A 16,995-nucleotide genomic window follows, 5' to 3' on the forward strand; every position below is an offset into this window, starting at 1 on the left:
AGACTTCAGTCACGGTGACCTGCGCCTGTTATCAGCCATCCCCAAGCCAGTTTGCAACATTTCTTCCACAGCTGCAATACCCACTTACTGATGGGGACATGCTGCCACCACCCATAACAGAACCCTCTGTCCCCAAAGGTGCTGACCCTGGTGTCCAGTCAGGGCAGGAGGTGCAGCCCTCCTGCCAGGGTAGGGCTTGACTCCAGCAGCATCTTTGTGCTTCAGCTCTGGTCCCTGGCTGCTACTACCAGCACTGGCGGAGCTGCTTGTCTGGGCACAGCCAGTGCTGGGCAGGCAGCAGCTGGGCTTTGGGCTCCTGAGGCCAGCAGCTACTGCATTTATTTTTCGTTTTGCAAGATTTAGGAATATTTTTCATAGAGAATTCTCCAAATATTTTGTCCCTTTTCCCACAGCAGTTCTATATTTTTCAAAGTAGTTTTAGAATTCAGAAAAACTTAGAATATTTTTACATTTCTAGAATAAAAATTAAAATTGTATTTAATTGGTGATCTATGCTCTACTAAGAACTAAGACACCCTATGACTCACAGCCTGCTTCAGAGGCTCTTTTCTCACTAGAGACTTGTGCCTAATCACAACAACTAACCTAAAACCTTTTCCCTGATGTTTGCTGGGATTCCTGACAAGATCACCTCTCAGTCTTCAGAGGCAAACTTTGAGCACAGCAGGAATCTCTACAAGTCACCATCTTTGTTTGCTTCTGCACAAAGTGCCTCAGTCACAGAGTGGGGATTTCGCTCAGCTTCCTGCTGCCCCGCTCCTGTGAAACACAACAGCTCTGCCACACCCGCTCAGCAGGACTGGAGAAGCTTTCTGGCCTTGCTTACATTAGGCTGGTGGCTTCTCTAAACACAAGTTGAGCTTTTGAACACTATGTCTCACCTGGCACAGGAACTGATACTGCCTTTCTCATGGAGGCTAAACTCCCACGGGCTTTAAAAGCTTTCTGGCCAGCATAAGGCTTGGAAAACCATTTAATGCAGCCATTTAGTATTGAAAATGGCCCAGTCTTTGTATCAAAGTAGCTTGTTTAAATGCTGGAGCCCACCAGAGCATCCCTCCAGGGCATATCTGTCTCTCCCCCACCTCTGCCTCCATGACTGCCAAACTGCACCTTTGAGAGTTCTTTTCTCCAGAAGCTGAATGGCACCATTTTATTTGGGGGAGGGAAAAAAAAAGGAAATGTTCTATGATACTATCAGCATCATCATCACAATGAGCTGCAAATTAGTTAAATGACATCAACGACTCAGACTGTGGACTTACTTCTCAGAGTGCAGCACTGGCTTTACTATCCCTTGAATCTGCAGATGTGCTACAGTCTTTAAAATCCGTTTCATGATTACCTAATTTGGAGTGAAGCACAGCTCTGTGAGAGCTTTAGGGATTGGGCCTACCCTGGCACTCTCGTGTGTCTGGAGTAACCTGCCCAAGGCATCTGCCACCTGAAGAGCAAAGCAGGGTACGGAAAAGCACAGGCTGCAGAACAGCCCATTTCTGTCAGGAGTAACACGATGTCGTGGTTTGACACTGGCACAATGCCAGTGCCCCCATGAAAATGTAACCTATCAATTGAATGCTGTGAAATGCGATTGAGAACAGAGCAAAGCAGGCCAAACTTAATAACAAGGGGAAAACTTTATTACACTACTACTACTATAAAAGGAAAAAAAAAGGGAGGAAAAAAAAAACACACACAAAATTTGAAATTAAAACCTTTCAAAACATTCCTCCTCCCACCACCCACCTCCAACAAACCACAGCGAGACACGATTGGACCCTTAATCAAGTCTTCACCCTTCCACATAATCAATACCAAGTCCATCAGGGGAGAGAGGAGTCTCCCTTGCACCATAGACCCCCAGGAAACACAGCTGCCACCTCTTGTCTTTCCATGTCATACATGGCACCGCCCAAACACACCAAGCCAGTCTGACACTCTCCTCTCCATGTCACAGTGTTCTCACCACCGTGCATGGACAGAGACTGCTTATAGGGCCCCTTTAAGGATGCTTTGCCAAGGACCAACAGGAACAACAGTCCAGTGTCTCATTTTGGGACTACAGTTCCCCCCATTTTCCCCTGAGGCCAGGGGTCCAAGAACAGAGATCGCCTTCTCTTCTTCTCTGAAGACGGAGAGCATCATCACACCCTCCTCCGCTGACCTCTGTTCATCCCTGAACTGGTATTTGCTGGAGGAGTTTCTTGGCTCACCATTGCATCCCCCTAAAATGCAGTCTCTCTTGGAGAAGTTGGTTCAGTCTATGGCTGACAAGAAGAGTCCAGCCAACAGCCACTCCATCATCTCCCCACAACCTTCTTTCCCTAACAACTGAGGTCCCTGGCTGTCTCTCTTTCCTTCAAATTGAGGAGGAGCAATATTTCACAAAGCCTTCATTTCACAGGAAAGGGTTAAAATTCCCGGACTCCCCGGACAGCTGAAATCTCTCGGCCCAGGACTCTGTCTCCCGTTCCCATGCTGGGTATCTCCCCCCTCCTCCTCCTTCTCCTCTGCTGGCAAACTCCCGGGTGTCTGCAGGCTCTCTATGTCTTTTCCTCTAGGCTGGGGGGGGGAAACAAAGACATCTCAGACGTTCTCCACCCTTCCGTCCGCAGGAACTGGCCCAGCTCGGTTTCAGACCCTTCACCCCCTGGCCTACCTCTGCAGGCCACATGGCTTCCCCTTCCCCACCCAGCTCATGGCTGGGCAGGGGAGGTTTGCACTCTCCAATGACCGGAACCAAAGAGAGTGAGTTCTCCTGGGAGTTCTGCTTTTAACCCCTCTGTGTTCTCAGAGGCGTGTCCACCTTCAATTGGTCACCCCAAGTGTCAGTATCCAAACCTGACCCCTGACTGGACTGGCCTCTTCCTTCCAAGAAAATTCTTTTCCCGTGTCAAACCACGACACACGACCATCTCACCTTAGGACTGGGTTTTGTGAGAAACAACTGTTCACTTAAAAAATTTTAAAATGTTTATTAAACATTTACAAAAACATAAGAGAAGGATAAATATGGAAGAATAGGCCTGGGAAGTGCCCCTGCCCCATGGCTGCTTGCCAGGTGGCTGCCTCATCTTCAAGATTGATGCTTCACCTTTCACATTCCTGGAGGGTGCATCAGCCACCCTGGCCCCTCCCAAAGTCTCTCAGTCAACCCTTCTTTGCCCTTTATTGGTAGAATTTATTTCTTGTAGCTGCATTTGAAGGTCAGGTGTTGTCACATCGTGTTCCCCCAGCAACAAGCATTTCCTTTCCTAACTCTCCCATGCAAGGGGTATATGTCGACACCTATTGTGGTGGACCTCCACCTCAGGGAATGACGTGCATTGACTTCATGTTTGCAGAAGGCTGAACAAAAGATTTATTAAGCTGTCCTATATTACACTATACTAAAAATTATACTACTGCTATCCTGAAGAAAAACCCATGACCCTTAGAGACAGGCAACACAGAGTGGCACCAGTTGGTCAAATTAAATCAAAACACCATCACCAGAGTCCAATGAAGAAACCCCTCTTTGGTAAACAATCTCCATTACACATGTGCCAAACAACAGATGCAGCAAATGAAGATAATTGTTTTTCTTTCTCTGAGCTTTCTCACAGCCTTTCCCAGGATTTTCCTGGGAAAGTCTGTGTCTCTCACTGTTCAAAGGATATGTGAATACCACACATGCCTTCTTTCTACCTGTCCTAGAAAGCCCACCTGTTCCATGTGGGAACAATAGGGAGTGGAGGGGAAGGGGACTGTGGGGAGAACAGAGAACATCTAAACAACAAATCACAATAACATAACTCTACATCAATAAAGCTTCTCTTAAGATACACACAATATTCATCCCTTAATTGTGAGAGCCAATCATCTCATTATCTATCTATTACAGTTTGGATGGAGACCAGAACTAATACCTTGCAGAAGGAAAAGAGGGTACAAAGGTCCCTGCAGTCCCCTGGCCTGGTACCCCAGCCAGTGGGGAAAGGAAGAGGGCAGCATGTGGCCAGGAGTTTAAAAGGGGGCTGTGTCCTCCAAAACTTTGAGAGAGAAAACCCCAGCAGCAGATGTCCCCATGGACTCTCTCCCTTTATTCAAATAAAGATGCAGGGCTCCTCTGGCTCCCTTATGGACACTGGCTTTTCACTGCGTGGTTTGTATGCACACCCGTTTCCTTGTATCAGAGTATCACCAGCCTGCAGTGACTCCCTGCCACTCTGGTCTGCAGGAGAAATGGAACTAATTTCCATTAAGGCCCTCCCAGAGGGAAGGAAGAACACACCCAGAGGAGACAAGCAACCCCTGCAGGCATCCGAACTTCTTCACCAGATGCCGAGTGAGTCGCAGAGGGGACGTAGTGGGTGCATTTCCCTCAGCCTTCTCCTGAGACTCAGCAGCCGGGGCTTGCTCTGCACATGTGTGTTGGATAATACACCAACTTTAATTTTTTTTCATTTCCCTAGTCAGGCTTGTTATGGACAAATTCAATCGGGGAGGCTAATTATAGATAAATCAATTAACATGAATTTATTAAGCAAGCAGAATTAAGCAAAAGAACAGCGCTGGGTGGCCGGGGAGTCTCTGTTCTGCCAGGGCGCACCTTCCCCCTTTGACCTTTTTGTTTTTATAGTCCCTTTTTTTTTTCTGGTTGACGTGTTTTCTCTCGATGTACTCTTCACCGGTGCAATTGGTTGCTGGGGGTCTTTTTTTCTGCCCTTGGTGGTCATAGGAATGAAGGCTCCTCATCTTCCTTGCGGATGGTCCTTGGCCTAAAAGTTAACTTGTATATAATTTGTTACACAGTCTTCTATGCTAGTTACCTCTGCACAATTCTTAAGCAGAATACTTGCTGTTTCCCCCCCTTTCTCCTTCTCCTCCCACATCTTGAGATTCCCTACTCCGTTCAAATTCTTATCTCCTTCAATGCTCGTTTGATGAACAAAGACCTTTTTATTTATTACAATCCCTCCTTTTTCTCTTTACCAATTTGTTCATTAAAACACTTTAACTTTTGGTAGCCTAAGACCAGGATTTTATCTGCTTTTGAATCTCTGGGCAATGCTTCGTACCCATCTCTAATAAGCATTAGATGAGCTGCCTCTAGTCTTCCTTTTATAATGCCTATGATTTTATTAAAAATGCAAGGTTTGAAAGTTAAACTTAGTAACAACAATAACCTGCAATCTCCCTTATACAGAATTTATCCTTGAGTGCCATACTCTGGAATTTTGCACCTCTCAGGGTACCATGAGACCTTTAAAAATTTATCTGGATGGGTGACAGCCTAGGCAGTTGCTATGGCTTTACAGCCCCAATACCCACACAGATATTCCCCAGGATAATTTCAATATCCCCCCCCCACGATTGGAACTAGGACACCAATAGGTAGCCCGGAGTTCAGGTTTACTCCATCTCCACATAGAGTTTACCAAGTCCTCATTAGTAACAAAAAAATGGGAGCTACAGTGGTGGCATTATGCTTAACAACTTTCCCTTGGTCTATTTCGGTCAGAGTCCAACCAGCCCCTACCAGTTCCTCTATAACCAGGAAACACCATCCCTACCTTATAATTAGGGTCACTGCCTGTAGCTGCTGCTGGGGAAAACTGGCTGGTGTGCATAGTCCCCTTGACCAGGCCAGGTACAACATATAACTAATATGCACAGAATTTGCCAGCAAGGGTGGAGTCCAAACTGCCCCAGGGTTTGATTATCATTATCTCCCCATTCCCAGTGTTTGTTTTGACATGTTATTGTCAGGCTCACCTTTACCCTTGGGAGATCAGTATCCTTGAGGCAGTTCTTGAAATACTTTGAATTGTCCCAGTCTGAGGGCTCTTTCCTCCACCGCATCTTATCCCTCTGCCTCGCTCGCCGACTCGGTTGCTCCGAGCTGCGAGGCGCACCATCTTCTCGGAGCAAGGATATTCTTCAGGAGGACCCTTACTCTGTTTTTGTTGCCTCTTTTTGAATGATTCCCAGCTTTTATCCTTCACTTGTGGTGAGTCACACTGAATCCCAGGTAAAGTTTTCCAGCAATTCCCTTTTATAATTTGAACAATTAAGGGAATTGGTTCATTGGAGTGGAAACAACAATTTTCGGGTCTAGCCCCCTTAGTAAACACCTCCCACGACTCTTGGGATTCCCTTGGTAGGGTCCCGTTCTCTTCTCCAATCCTTAGGACTGACTCTGTCAGTTCTCTTTCTAACTGATAACACCTTTACAAATACCCCTAGGAGGAGTGCCTCTGTAACTATGGACCCACCACCGTTCCTGGCAAATTTTACAAATAGAGCATACAAAAGGGTAACAATCACTATCCTTATTTGCACAATATACTCTAAAATCATTAGTTATAGGATATCCATAGTCCAATATCCCACTCTACCAGCTGGTTTGTACAATTCTTACTGAGTCCATTCAGTCCATTTAAATGTGAACTTAAGGTCCCCGGGCTGGCTGGTTATTCTCCAGGGCTCTTTGGCAGCAGCAGGAATCGCTCCCTTTATTTGGCTCGCATGGGTCCACCCCTTCTCGGCGGTTCTGACTGCAGTTTCTGTAGTGAGTAAAACAACACAGGGGGCTTCCCAATTTGGGGTTAGTGAGGTTTCTTTCTAGGTTTTTATTAACACCTTATCACCTGCTTTTATATTATAGATTGCTAGGTCTAAAGGAGCTTGTTGCACTAGTAACCCAACTCTTCTAAGCCCTTCCCGAGCCTTCATAAGTTGCATGACATATTGGTTAATTTGTTGATTACTTATTTCAGGGTGATCTATAGGAGAATCCGTGTCATAAGGCATCCCAGAAAGCATTTCAAATGGAGAAATTCCAATATCGGTTCTGGGCAGAGTTCTTATATTTAACAAGGCTAAAGGTAAACATTTTACCCAAGATAACTGTGTTTCATACATCAATTTAGTTAGTTGTTTCTTAATTTTCCCATTTACCCTTTCCACTTTACCCAAGCTTTGTGGATGCCAGGGTGTATGATGTTGCCACTTTGTTCCTAGAGCTGTAACTACTTCTTTAATTATTTTGGAGGCAAAGTGTGGCCCTCTGTCTGAGTCTATTACTTCTGCTAGTCTGTAGCGGGGGATTATCTCTTCTAATAGTATTTTTACTACTGTTTGTGTAGTTGCCCTGGAGGTAGGGAATGTCTCTACAAAGTGAGTCAAGTGATCTATTATCACCAATAAGTGTTGATACCTTCCTACTTTAGGCAAATCAGTAAAATCTATTTGAATGTGGGAAAACAGTCTATGTGCCAATTCCCGTCTCCCCCATTTCCCACACCACTCAGGATTTCTCACACCTGGGTCTACTCCTGGGTCAGGGGTCTCTTCAGCCCCCCTAGAAATCTCAGCCCTCATTCTAGAGAGACTGCAGACTGTGTAGAGAAAGCTTACCAGATTAAACACCAGGAAGATGGTCTCTTTAACAGTCAGGGGAAACGGAACATTCTCTAATAGGGAGCTAAGAGATTCAGAGGAGAAGAAGGAAAGCAACGGCTGAAAAGCCTCATCCCCTGCTTCCCCTCTAACAAACTGGCTGCACAACCATGACCATGAGCCATGCATTCCTGGAACAGACTTCAGCACCTTCATAAACCCCTGAAAGCCATGACACCCAAGCCCAGCCCAATGGATATTCTGGTCAGTGCCCTTCTACTACAAAAACTACATATTAGGGACAATACCGGAGCTATTCCTGAATAAGAAAATAAACCTAGGGACCATAGAGGGATTAAGATCTCAAAAAACCCTAGGGACCAGAAACACATACAGGCCTGCACTCTAAAAGACACTATGAATTCAAACAACATAGCCAGTAACTGCTCCATACTAACACAAAGTAATTGGAACCAAAATATGATTAGAACAGGTTGGTTTTTTTTTTTTCACTCTCTCCAGACACGAAATGGGCAGCAAAATATTTGTCCTAGTTTAGGGCAAATTTGGGAGAAAAACCTCTGGAAGGAGCCCCCAGAAAACAAACCCCCACGGCCCCTCCCCACCCACCTGATTTGGGAAGAATTTTCTCTGAGAGAAGTGGAAAAGAACCTGTTTATTTAACAAACAAAACCCTTCCCAGCAGTAAAAAAATGAACAACATCAGATGACAACAAAACTCTTTCACCACTCTGCAGAGATGACAAATCCAGAAAGTCTCTCCTGGGGGTGGTTGCCCAGGTCTGGGCGCTGGGGATTGCTCTGGACACTGGGGATGGCTGCTGCAGATCACAGAGCGCAGGCTCCCGGTGCTCCTCGGGGTTCCCAGGTCCCAGTCCAGAGCAGGTTGGATGGTATTCAGGAAAGGGAAAGGGAAAGGAAACAGTCCAGGCAAAGAACTGGACTGCTCAGCTAAACTAACTAGGAAGAAAAGGCAAAAGCAGAAGCAAGCAAAAAAAGCAAAGCAAAGCAAACAAAAGCCAGCAAGCAAAGCAAAGCAAGCCAGCACTGGCCTCTTCTAGACAGCAGACCATGGGGGGAGGTGAGCCGGCTGATAACAAGGCAAAACAAACCTTCACTTTCAGAGTCAGTTCTGAGAGCACAGAACAGAATATCAAACATGAACAGAACCCACGATTGGAGATACAAACACCATAACATCACCCTCGGACATTCCACCCCTTATCTCCATATCTTCAACATCATGTATAATCTTCATCAAGTAAAAACTTCTTTCATTTACTCAAACCTTTGACACTTACACATTTCCTTCTATTTCACTTGCTCAAACCTTTGACACACATTTCCTTCTGTCTCATGTCTGTGTGTTTTTGTGTACAGACACTGGCAGCACCATCCAGCAAACAGTGATATTTGCACATGAGTCTCACCCCACAATCAGATCCCCCTGAGGTACAACCTGGTCCCTGAGCAAAGACAATCCCACAAATGGGTTTGTCTGTACTCGAGACAGAATTGATCCACACTGATTTCCTAACAAACCTCTGGCATGTGCCACTGGGACTTTATCTCCATCTACTATATTCAGGGGCTCAGACTGGGCAGGACCTGCTCGACTGGTGGAACCTCGGCTGTTAACTAACCAGGTGGCCTTTGCTAAATGTTGCTCCCAATTTTTGAAAGATCCCCCACCCAATGCTTTTAAGGTGGTTTTTAACAGTCCATTGTGCCTCTCCACTCTGCCTGCAGCTGGTGCATGGTTTGGGATGTGGTACGCCCACTCAATGCCATGTTCCCTAGCCCAGGTGTTGATAAGGCTGTTCTTGAAATGAGTCCCATGATCTGACTCAATCCTCTCAGGGGTACCATGCCTCCAAAGGACCTGCTTTTCAAGGCCCAGGATGGTGTTACGGGCTGTAGCATGAGACACAGGGTAGCTTTCCAACCATCCAGTGGTGGCTTTTACCATGGTCAGCACGTAGCGCTTGCCTTGGCGTGTCTGGGGCAGTGTGATGTGGTCAATCTGCCAGGCCTCCCCATACTTGTACTTGGACCCCCGCCCACCATACCACAGGGGCTTCACCCGCTTGGCCTGTGATGGCAGCACAGGTCTCACAGTCATGGATCACCTGAGAAATACTGTCCATGGTTAGATCCACCCCTTGGTCTCGTGCCCACTTGTAGGTGGCATCTCTGCCCTCATGGCCTGAGGTATCACTGGCCCATTGTGCTCATAGCAACAACCACTGGTTGAGGCTCACAGTCTGGTTTAGCTGCTGGCTTAGGCTCACCGTCTGGTTTAGCTGCTGGCTTCGAGCCGGGGCTGTTGGCTGCAGCCTGAGTGACTGGGATCGCTGATGATTTATCTCCCTGCCCCCCTTCCTCTGTCTGCTGCCCTACAGTATCTAGCAGGGTGTGATAAACATATGTGAGGGCCCAGCTCGCTGCAATGATCTTTTTCTCCTTAGACTTATCATGGCATTTATCTTTCAGGTACTCTGCCACCTCCGCTGGATTCTGAATTTGTTCACATGGGAAGTCCCGGCTATAGGGTCAGAAAATTCCTTTAAGGTTTTGCCCATATGCTCCCATTTCTTTCTTGAACTCCCTCACATCTCCTGAGTTGAGAGGTACCTCCACATAACCTATTCCCAGAATTTGGGTTGGTTGTCCCTGCTGACCAGCACTGGGGTTAGGGATCATTCCCAAAGCTACTTCCCTTCATGGATATAGAGCTTGCCTTTCCCTTTCTCTTTCCCCCCTTGTTAGACTATGAACAATGCAGCGATTTTCCTCAGGGACAGGCTCTGGGATTTCTACCTCTTGGTTATCAAAATCTCCCCCTTGATCTAAATCGGGGTAGACTGCAGGTGGTGCTGGTGGAGGTGGAGGAGGAGGAGGAGGAGGGATGTATGGTAGAGGGGGTGCAGTTGGAACTTCCTCAGGCTTTTTATTTTTCTTTTTCCCTCCCTGGGTGCTTCAGGCAAAAAGTTTTGCTCTTGTTTCCCCCACTATCCAGAGAGCAGCATACTTGCTCTCTTCCATATCAAAAGGTTCTTTAGAGTTTACATAAATGTTTAATGCCTGGCAAATCGAGTCCTTGAAGTTTCCAAACACTGGCCAAAATAAATTATCACTACAGATTTGTTTTCCTCCCCATTCTTTTATACAATAATATATCATTTTTGCCCTAGCCTTCCCTTTCCTTGAAGGATATTCATCCCAAGATTTTATCATTAGACCTAACGGACTGTCAGGGGGGATCTGGGGAAGCGTTACCGGGGTCCCCGTCCCCATGGAAGCAGAGGCCTTGCTTTTCCTCTGCCCCATCTCCCAGGACACCTTCAGGCACACACACACTCGCGGCCCCTGTTGGTGCCCAGCCCCTCGCGGGCTCTGCAAACCGCACTACTCAGAGCTCTGCCCGTGCCTCGTCCTACAAGGACGTCTCACGCGTTATGTCCTGGGATCCCAACCCAACCCAGCGGATCCCCACTTTTATACTCACGCTGTCCTGCGTCTTTGCCCGGCTTTGTGCACAAAGATTACGGGGTTACTGGTATCCCTTGTGCTCAATACCGAATTTGGGTTCGTCGGTAAGGGCCTGGGAAGGAAAAGCCTGCACCAGGGCCGCTGCAGAGGCAGCGGGGTGCCTCCCTGATTAGGAATTCCCACCCGGTCGCCCTTATCCGAGTCATGGCACTGAATTTGTTATGGACAAATTCAATTGGGGAGGCTAATTAGAGATAAATCAATTAACAAGAATTTATTAAGCAAGTGGTATTAAGCAAACGAACAGCACTGGGCGGCTGGGGAGCCTCTGCTCTGCCACAGCGCACCTTCCCCTTTGACCTTTTTGTTTTTATAGTCCCTTTTTATTTCTGGTTGACGTATTTTCTCTCTGTGCACTCTGTGCCGGTACAATTGGTTCCTGGGGGGTCTTTTTTTCTGCCTGTCTTGGTTCGACAAGACAGGAGTCTGTGAAAGAAGGCAAAGCCTCCTGTGTAATGGAGAATGGCAAACCCCCCTCCCTCTGAATTACCAGGATCTTTAAATTAAAAGGCTCTCAGGCAAAGATATGGGAGTGGGAGTAACAATTCTTTACTAGGAGAAAACTAGACAACAATTTAAAAAGGCAAATGCAATCGGTACAAACAAAACCAGTGAAAGAAAAAAGTCCAGAACCTGAGGGGTGCCAGTATCAGTTCTGCTGGGACGATTGCTCCCCTTGCAGTGGTTGATGAATTGCAGCTGCAGTGGTGATCTTTAGAAGGGTATAGTTTTCCTCTGAAGATCTGGTGGCAGTGGGGCCGGTCTTCCTCTGCGCCGGGGTTGCCTCTGAGCTCCGCCGCCGTCGCCTCAGCACGCGCCGGCTGCTTCGCTGCGAGTGCCGCTGAAGAGAGCTGCTTCTCTGGGAATCCCGCGAAGAGAGAAAAAACGAGCTGCTTCTCTCCCTAAAAGCTACCCCTTTATACCATAATAGAGTGCTTGGCTTCCCCCTCTGGGCGGGACTCCCCTCACTTACCAGCCCGGCAGGGAGTCAGTCAATAGTGCATAAACAAACCATTGCCTTTACGGGGCAAACCATTGTCTCTGAGAGAGATAACAAAACCTGTCTGACAGGTTTGCCTTCAACAGATGGCAAATAGAATACAAGCTTATTTTACAACCCAGGACACTGCCCTTGGTGGTCATAGGAATGAAGGCTCCTCATCTTCCTTGCAGATTGTCTTTGGCCTAAAAGTTAACTTGTATATAATTAGTTACACAGTCTTCTATGCTAGTTGCATTCCCTACTCAGTTCAAATTCTTGTCTCCTTTAACACTCATTTTGATGAACAAAGACCTTTTTATTTATTACACCCACTCTCTCCCACTGCCTCCCAGCATGTCCATCTCTCTGCTGCCCTCGAGCTCCCGGCCCAGCCCCGGCCGCCTGCTCCCATCCAGCTGAGGTGGTTCCAGGGCCAGCAGGAGCTCTCTGTGGTGGCCACCAACGTGGTCCCCAACGGGGACTGGACCCACCAGCTCCTGGTGCTGCTGGAAACCCAAACCCGGGCCAGGCTCACCTCCACCTGCCAGGTGGAGCATGTCAGCCTGGAGCACCCTGTGAGCCGACACTGGGGTACACGGGAGGAACTGGGGGTGCTGGGAGAGCCACTGGGATGTGCTGGGACCACCTGGGAGGGAGTTGGAGGGAGCCTGGTTTCAATGGGAGAGGAGGTTGTGGGTTTGGAAGGGCTAAGAAGGCATTTGAAGGATATTGGGGAGGGTGGGATGGGGTTCTGGGGGTCCTGGTGGCACTGAAGAGGGACTGGGAGAGGCTTTGGGGGTCCTGGGGCAGTGCGAGCGACTGGAAGGAGGCTGTGGGATCTTGAGCGGGACAGGAGGGGCTTTGGTGGGTCCTGGGGAGGTCAGGAAGGGATCAAGAGGAAGGTTTCAGGGGATCCTGAGTGGGCTGGGAGCAACCAGGAGGGTGCTTGGAGGGCCTTTGGGTGTCTGTGAGAGTTTTTGGGAGATCCTGACCCCTGTGGACCCCCAGAGATGCTGCTGGATGCTGCCGCAGCAAGATGCTGACAGGAACTGAGACTCCCAAGTTGGGTTTTGTCTTCCTGGCACTGGGGATCGGGTTCTACCTGTGCAAGAATGTCTGGGGGGGTCCCGTGAGTCGTGTCTCCCCTCCTGTGGAGTGTGTGTGCTCCCCGGGGCCCCCAGCCCGGTGTCACCCCCTTTTCTCTGCCCATAGAGTTCCTGAGCCGCCGGCGGCCGCAGCCGCTCCCCGTGGCCTTGGGCCCAGCCGGGACCCCCGCTCCATCCCCACGCTGATTTTGGGGGGGTCGTGTCCCCCCAGCCCTGCTGTCACTCTGCCCCTGCCCGCCTGCTCCCAGTGTTCCCAGTAAAGCTTCCCAGTTAAACCCAGCCCAGTTCATGGGGGCACTGGGGAGGGACTTGGGGGGACCCCACGGCGGGGCCGGCCCTGGGCAGGGAGGGCGGGTCCAGGTGGGGAACACTGCCTGCTGCGGGTCTGCCCGGCAACTGGTGAGTCATCAGCCCCGCTCGCTCTCATTGGCTGACTCTTCTCCACCGCGTTCTCTCATTGGCTGAGGAGAGGCCCGGCAGTGCAGAGAAGGAACGGGAGAGATCCCGCCCCGAGCACCGGCACGGGGACAACAGACCCGGCCTGGGCACAGGGAGGGAATTTATTACCAACCAAACCACGGCAGCACCAGGAGAAGGGAAAGAAATCCCTCCAGCACCTTCCCCCACCCAACGGGGATCACCCACAACAGGGTTATCCACCATGGAGAGACGGGGACATCCCAGTTTAGAGCAAAGCCAATTTTACTGAGTGTACCAGGTGTTTATACAGGGATTTACTTGTATGGGGCTTATAGAGGGCTCTGTTTTTGGTAACAATTTCTCATTCGTTACACATTCTTCGAGACATCCAGTAACCTGGGAACATTTATCTTATCACAAAGACTCACACCATTTTTTCTGGTCACTTCTTGCCCAGGGAGACTTAAACTGTGTCTGTGTCTCCCACAGTTTCTGCTCAGTCAGGCCTCAGATGTCGGGCCCCTTGATCAGCTCCATTGCTTTACTCTCTGTTTTATTCCCCATACGGGGGCACCAGGGCTCTGCCCCATGGGGGTCACTGGGGATCATCCAGCCCGGATCCTCCCATGGGGGATGGAGCTGCAGCAGCACACCAAGCTCTTCCCTCACCCTCTTCCCTCACTCCAAGCTCTTCCCTCACTCTCTTCCCTCACTCCAAGCTCTTCCCTCACTCGGGGCACTCACAGGACTTCCTTTAGTGATGCCTCCGTTGGTGTCTGATCAACTTTGAGCTCATGGAGAAGCTCTTCCCACACTTCCCACACTCGTAGGGCCTCTCCCCGGTGTGGATGCGCCGGTGCACGGTGAGGCTGGAGTTGTGCTTGAAGCCCTTCCCGCAGTCGGGGCAGCGGAAGGGCCTCTCCTCTGTGTGAATCTGCTCATGTCTGAGGAGATGGGAGCTGGTCTGAAACCTCTTCCCACACTCCCCACACTCGTAGGGCCTCTCCCCAGTGTGGATGCGCTGGTGTGTTCTCAGGGCAGAGCTACGCCCAAAGCTCTTCCCACATTCCAAGCACTCATAGGGCCGTTCCCCAGTGTGGATCACCTGGTGCACCATCAGGCCAGACATGTCTTTGAAGCCCTTCCCACATTTCCCACACTCGTAGGGCCTCTCCCCGGTGTGGATGCGCCGGTGCACAGTGAGATTGGAGTTGTGCTGAAAGCCCTTCCCGCAGTCGGGGCAGCGGTAGGGCCTCTCCTCTGTGTGAATCCGCTCATGTACGAGGAGATGGGAGCTTCTCTGAAACCTCTTCCCACACTGGGGACACTCGTAGGGCCTCTCACCAGTGTGGATCCTCTGGTGCTCGATCAGGTGGGAGCTCCGGCTGAAACCCTTCCCACATTCCAAGCACTTGTGGGGCTTCTCCCTGCCATGAGGCTTCTCCACCAGCTCCGAGCTCTGCCTGGATCTCCGCCTGCCTTCCTGGCTCAGGGGGCTCTTTCCTCCCCGCAGCTCCCTGGGCTGGGTTTGCAGCTCCTCCTCCTGCAGCATCTCTGGGGCTTTTCCTCCTCCTCCATCCAGCCACGCCCTGGCAAAGACAAATCCTGGTTTGAGGGAAAAACAATAGAAGATCTTCTTGGACTGGAGGTTCCTCCTTGCCCAAGTTCATCTCAGGAAGTCATTGGGAATCCTGTGTCTGTAAGAACCTCCAAAACACCAAGATTCAGACCAAAAATCCCACAAACTTCAAGACACAAATCAAAAACTCCCCGAACATCACAAGTCAGCAAAAAACTCCTTCAAAAGATAAAGATTCAGCTGCCACATAAAACCAAAGCACCAACATTTAGCCCAAGAAAGCTCAGAAACACCAAGATTCACCCCGTGAAAATCGTGGATCCCCCTCCACAGTCACCTGCTGCATGTGGAGGGAGCAGCATTCCTGGGCTGGGGGGAGGCTGCAGACACAGGGAGGGGTGGAACCTTCTGCTGCTTCCTCTTTCTGCTCCTTCTCCTCCTCCTCCTGTGTCTTTGCTCTTCCTCACACTCCTCTTCCTACTGCTATTCCTCCTTCCCCTGCACAATCCCACTCTCTCCTGCCACCTGCATCGTTTGACCATTCTGTTCCTCAAGCCTGCTTCTCCTTCCCTTCTCCTCCTGCCCCCAGGCCCAGCACCCACTGCCGGCTCCCTCTTCCCCCCAGCCCCACAGCATCCCAGCGCAGGGGCAGGGATGGAGCTGGGGCAGGTCGGGCTGGGGCAGCGCTGGGCTCTCGGCCGCTCCCGCCCGCACTCGGTCCCCACTGCAGCCGCTCCCGCCAGGACAGCGCGGGGGGGCCCGGCCTTGGCGCTGCCCCACTCCCACCTCCCCAAATTCCCCTCGCGGGGCCATGGGGCCGAGGGGGGGCGCAGGTGGGTCCAGGTGGGGAATGCTGAGATAATTTCAAGAGTGGGTCCCCAAGAAGAAGAATTGGAATTTGTGGTAGACACAGGGGCAGAATGAACCTTTCTGTTAAATATTCCAAAAGGTTATAGTGTAAGCAAAGATACCGTAATAGTAACAGGAGCAAAAGGAGAGAGTTTCACAGTACCCGTTATTAAAAATGTGGTAATAGAGGGAGAAACTAAATTTTGGATGAGGGATGTTTTCTTGGTCCCAGGGGCAGGTAGCAATTTATTGGGACAAGATTTACAGGTGAAAATGAAGATGGGAAGATGACAGCTAGACTTTTAAAACTAGGCCAGGAGGATGGAAGAAGAATTAACAAGGAAGTTTGGGCTGGGGAGGGAAATAGGGGAAGATTAAATATTGACCCCATAAAGATTACAACTGAGGAAAAAAAAATTGTCCCATACATGTACGGCACTATCCTGTATCTTTAGAAGGACGGGAATGTTTAAAGCCAGTAATAGAAGGACTAATAAAGGATGGGACATTAGAACCTTGTATGTCTCCCCATAATACCCCAATACTCCCAGTAAAGAAGCCTGACGGGAGCTATAGACTGGTACAAGACTTAAGGGAGGTTAACAAAGGAACTCAGACCCGCTATCCAGTGGTACCAAATCCTTATACTCTTTTCAGTAAAGTTCCTCCCCAGCATCAGTGGTTTAGTGTAGTGGACCTTAAAGATGCCTTTTGGGCTTGCCCATTAGCCCAGGAGAGCAAGTTATCTTTGATTTTGAATGGAAGGACCCACTAACTGGAGAAAACAGCAATTAAGATGGACAAAACTACCATAGGGGTTTACAGAATCCCCAAACTTATTTGGACAAGCTTTAGAAACAATACTACAAACTTTCCCCACTCCCCCTGAAATACAAGTTATCCAATATGTGGATAATCTTTTACTTTCTGGGGAAGCTGAAGCTGAAGTTAGAGCGGCTACTATAAAGCTTTTGAATTTTCTTGGGGAAAAAAGATTAAGGGTATAAAAAGGGAAGCTGCAATTTGTAGAATCAGAGGTAAAATATCTTGGACACTTGCTTAGTAAGGGTAGTTGGAAGCTC

General features: G+C 49.2%; 1 protein-coding gene across 1 annotated transcript in view; it reads right to left on the reverse strand.

The window, feature by feature from the left end:
• The window catches only part of LOC146764021 (uncharacterized), a 286,790-nt gene extending 271,278 nt beyond the window's left edge, over positions 1 to 15,512 (reverse strand). The window contains exon 1 of the mRNA XM_085565394.1: positions 14,271 to 15,512. Coding sequence (XP_085421520.1) covers positions 14,271 to 15,037 — 767 coding nt within the window. The 5' untranslated portion in view covers positions 15,038 to 15,512. The remainder of the gene's footprint in view (positions 1 to 14,270) is intronic.
• Between the last annotated feature and the right edge of the window lie 1,483 nt (positions 15,513 to 16,995).

The sequence above is a fragment of the Lonchura striata genome, chromosome 36 (genome assembly GCF_050655825.1).
Source record: "Lonchura striata isolate lonStrDom1 chromosome 36, ASM5065582v1, whole genome shotgun sequence".
Lineage (NCBI taxonomy): Eukaryota > Metazoa > Chordata > Aves > Passeriformes > Estrildidae > Lonchura > Lonchura striata.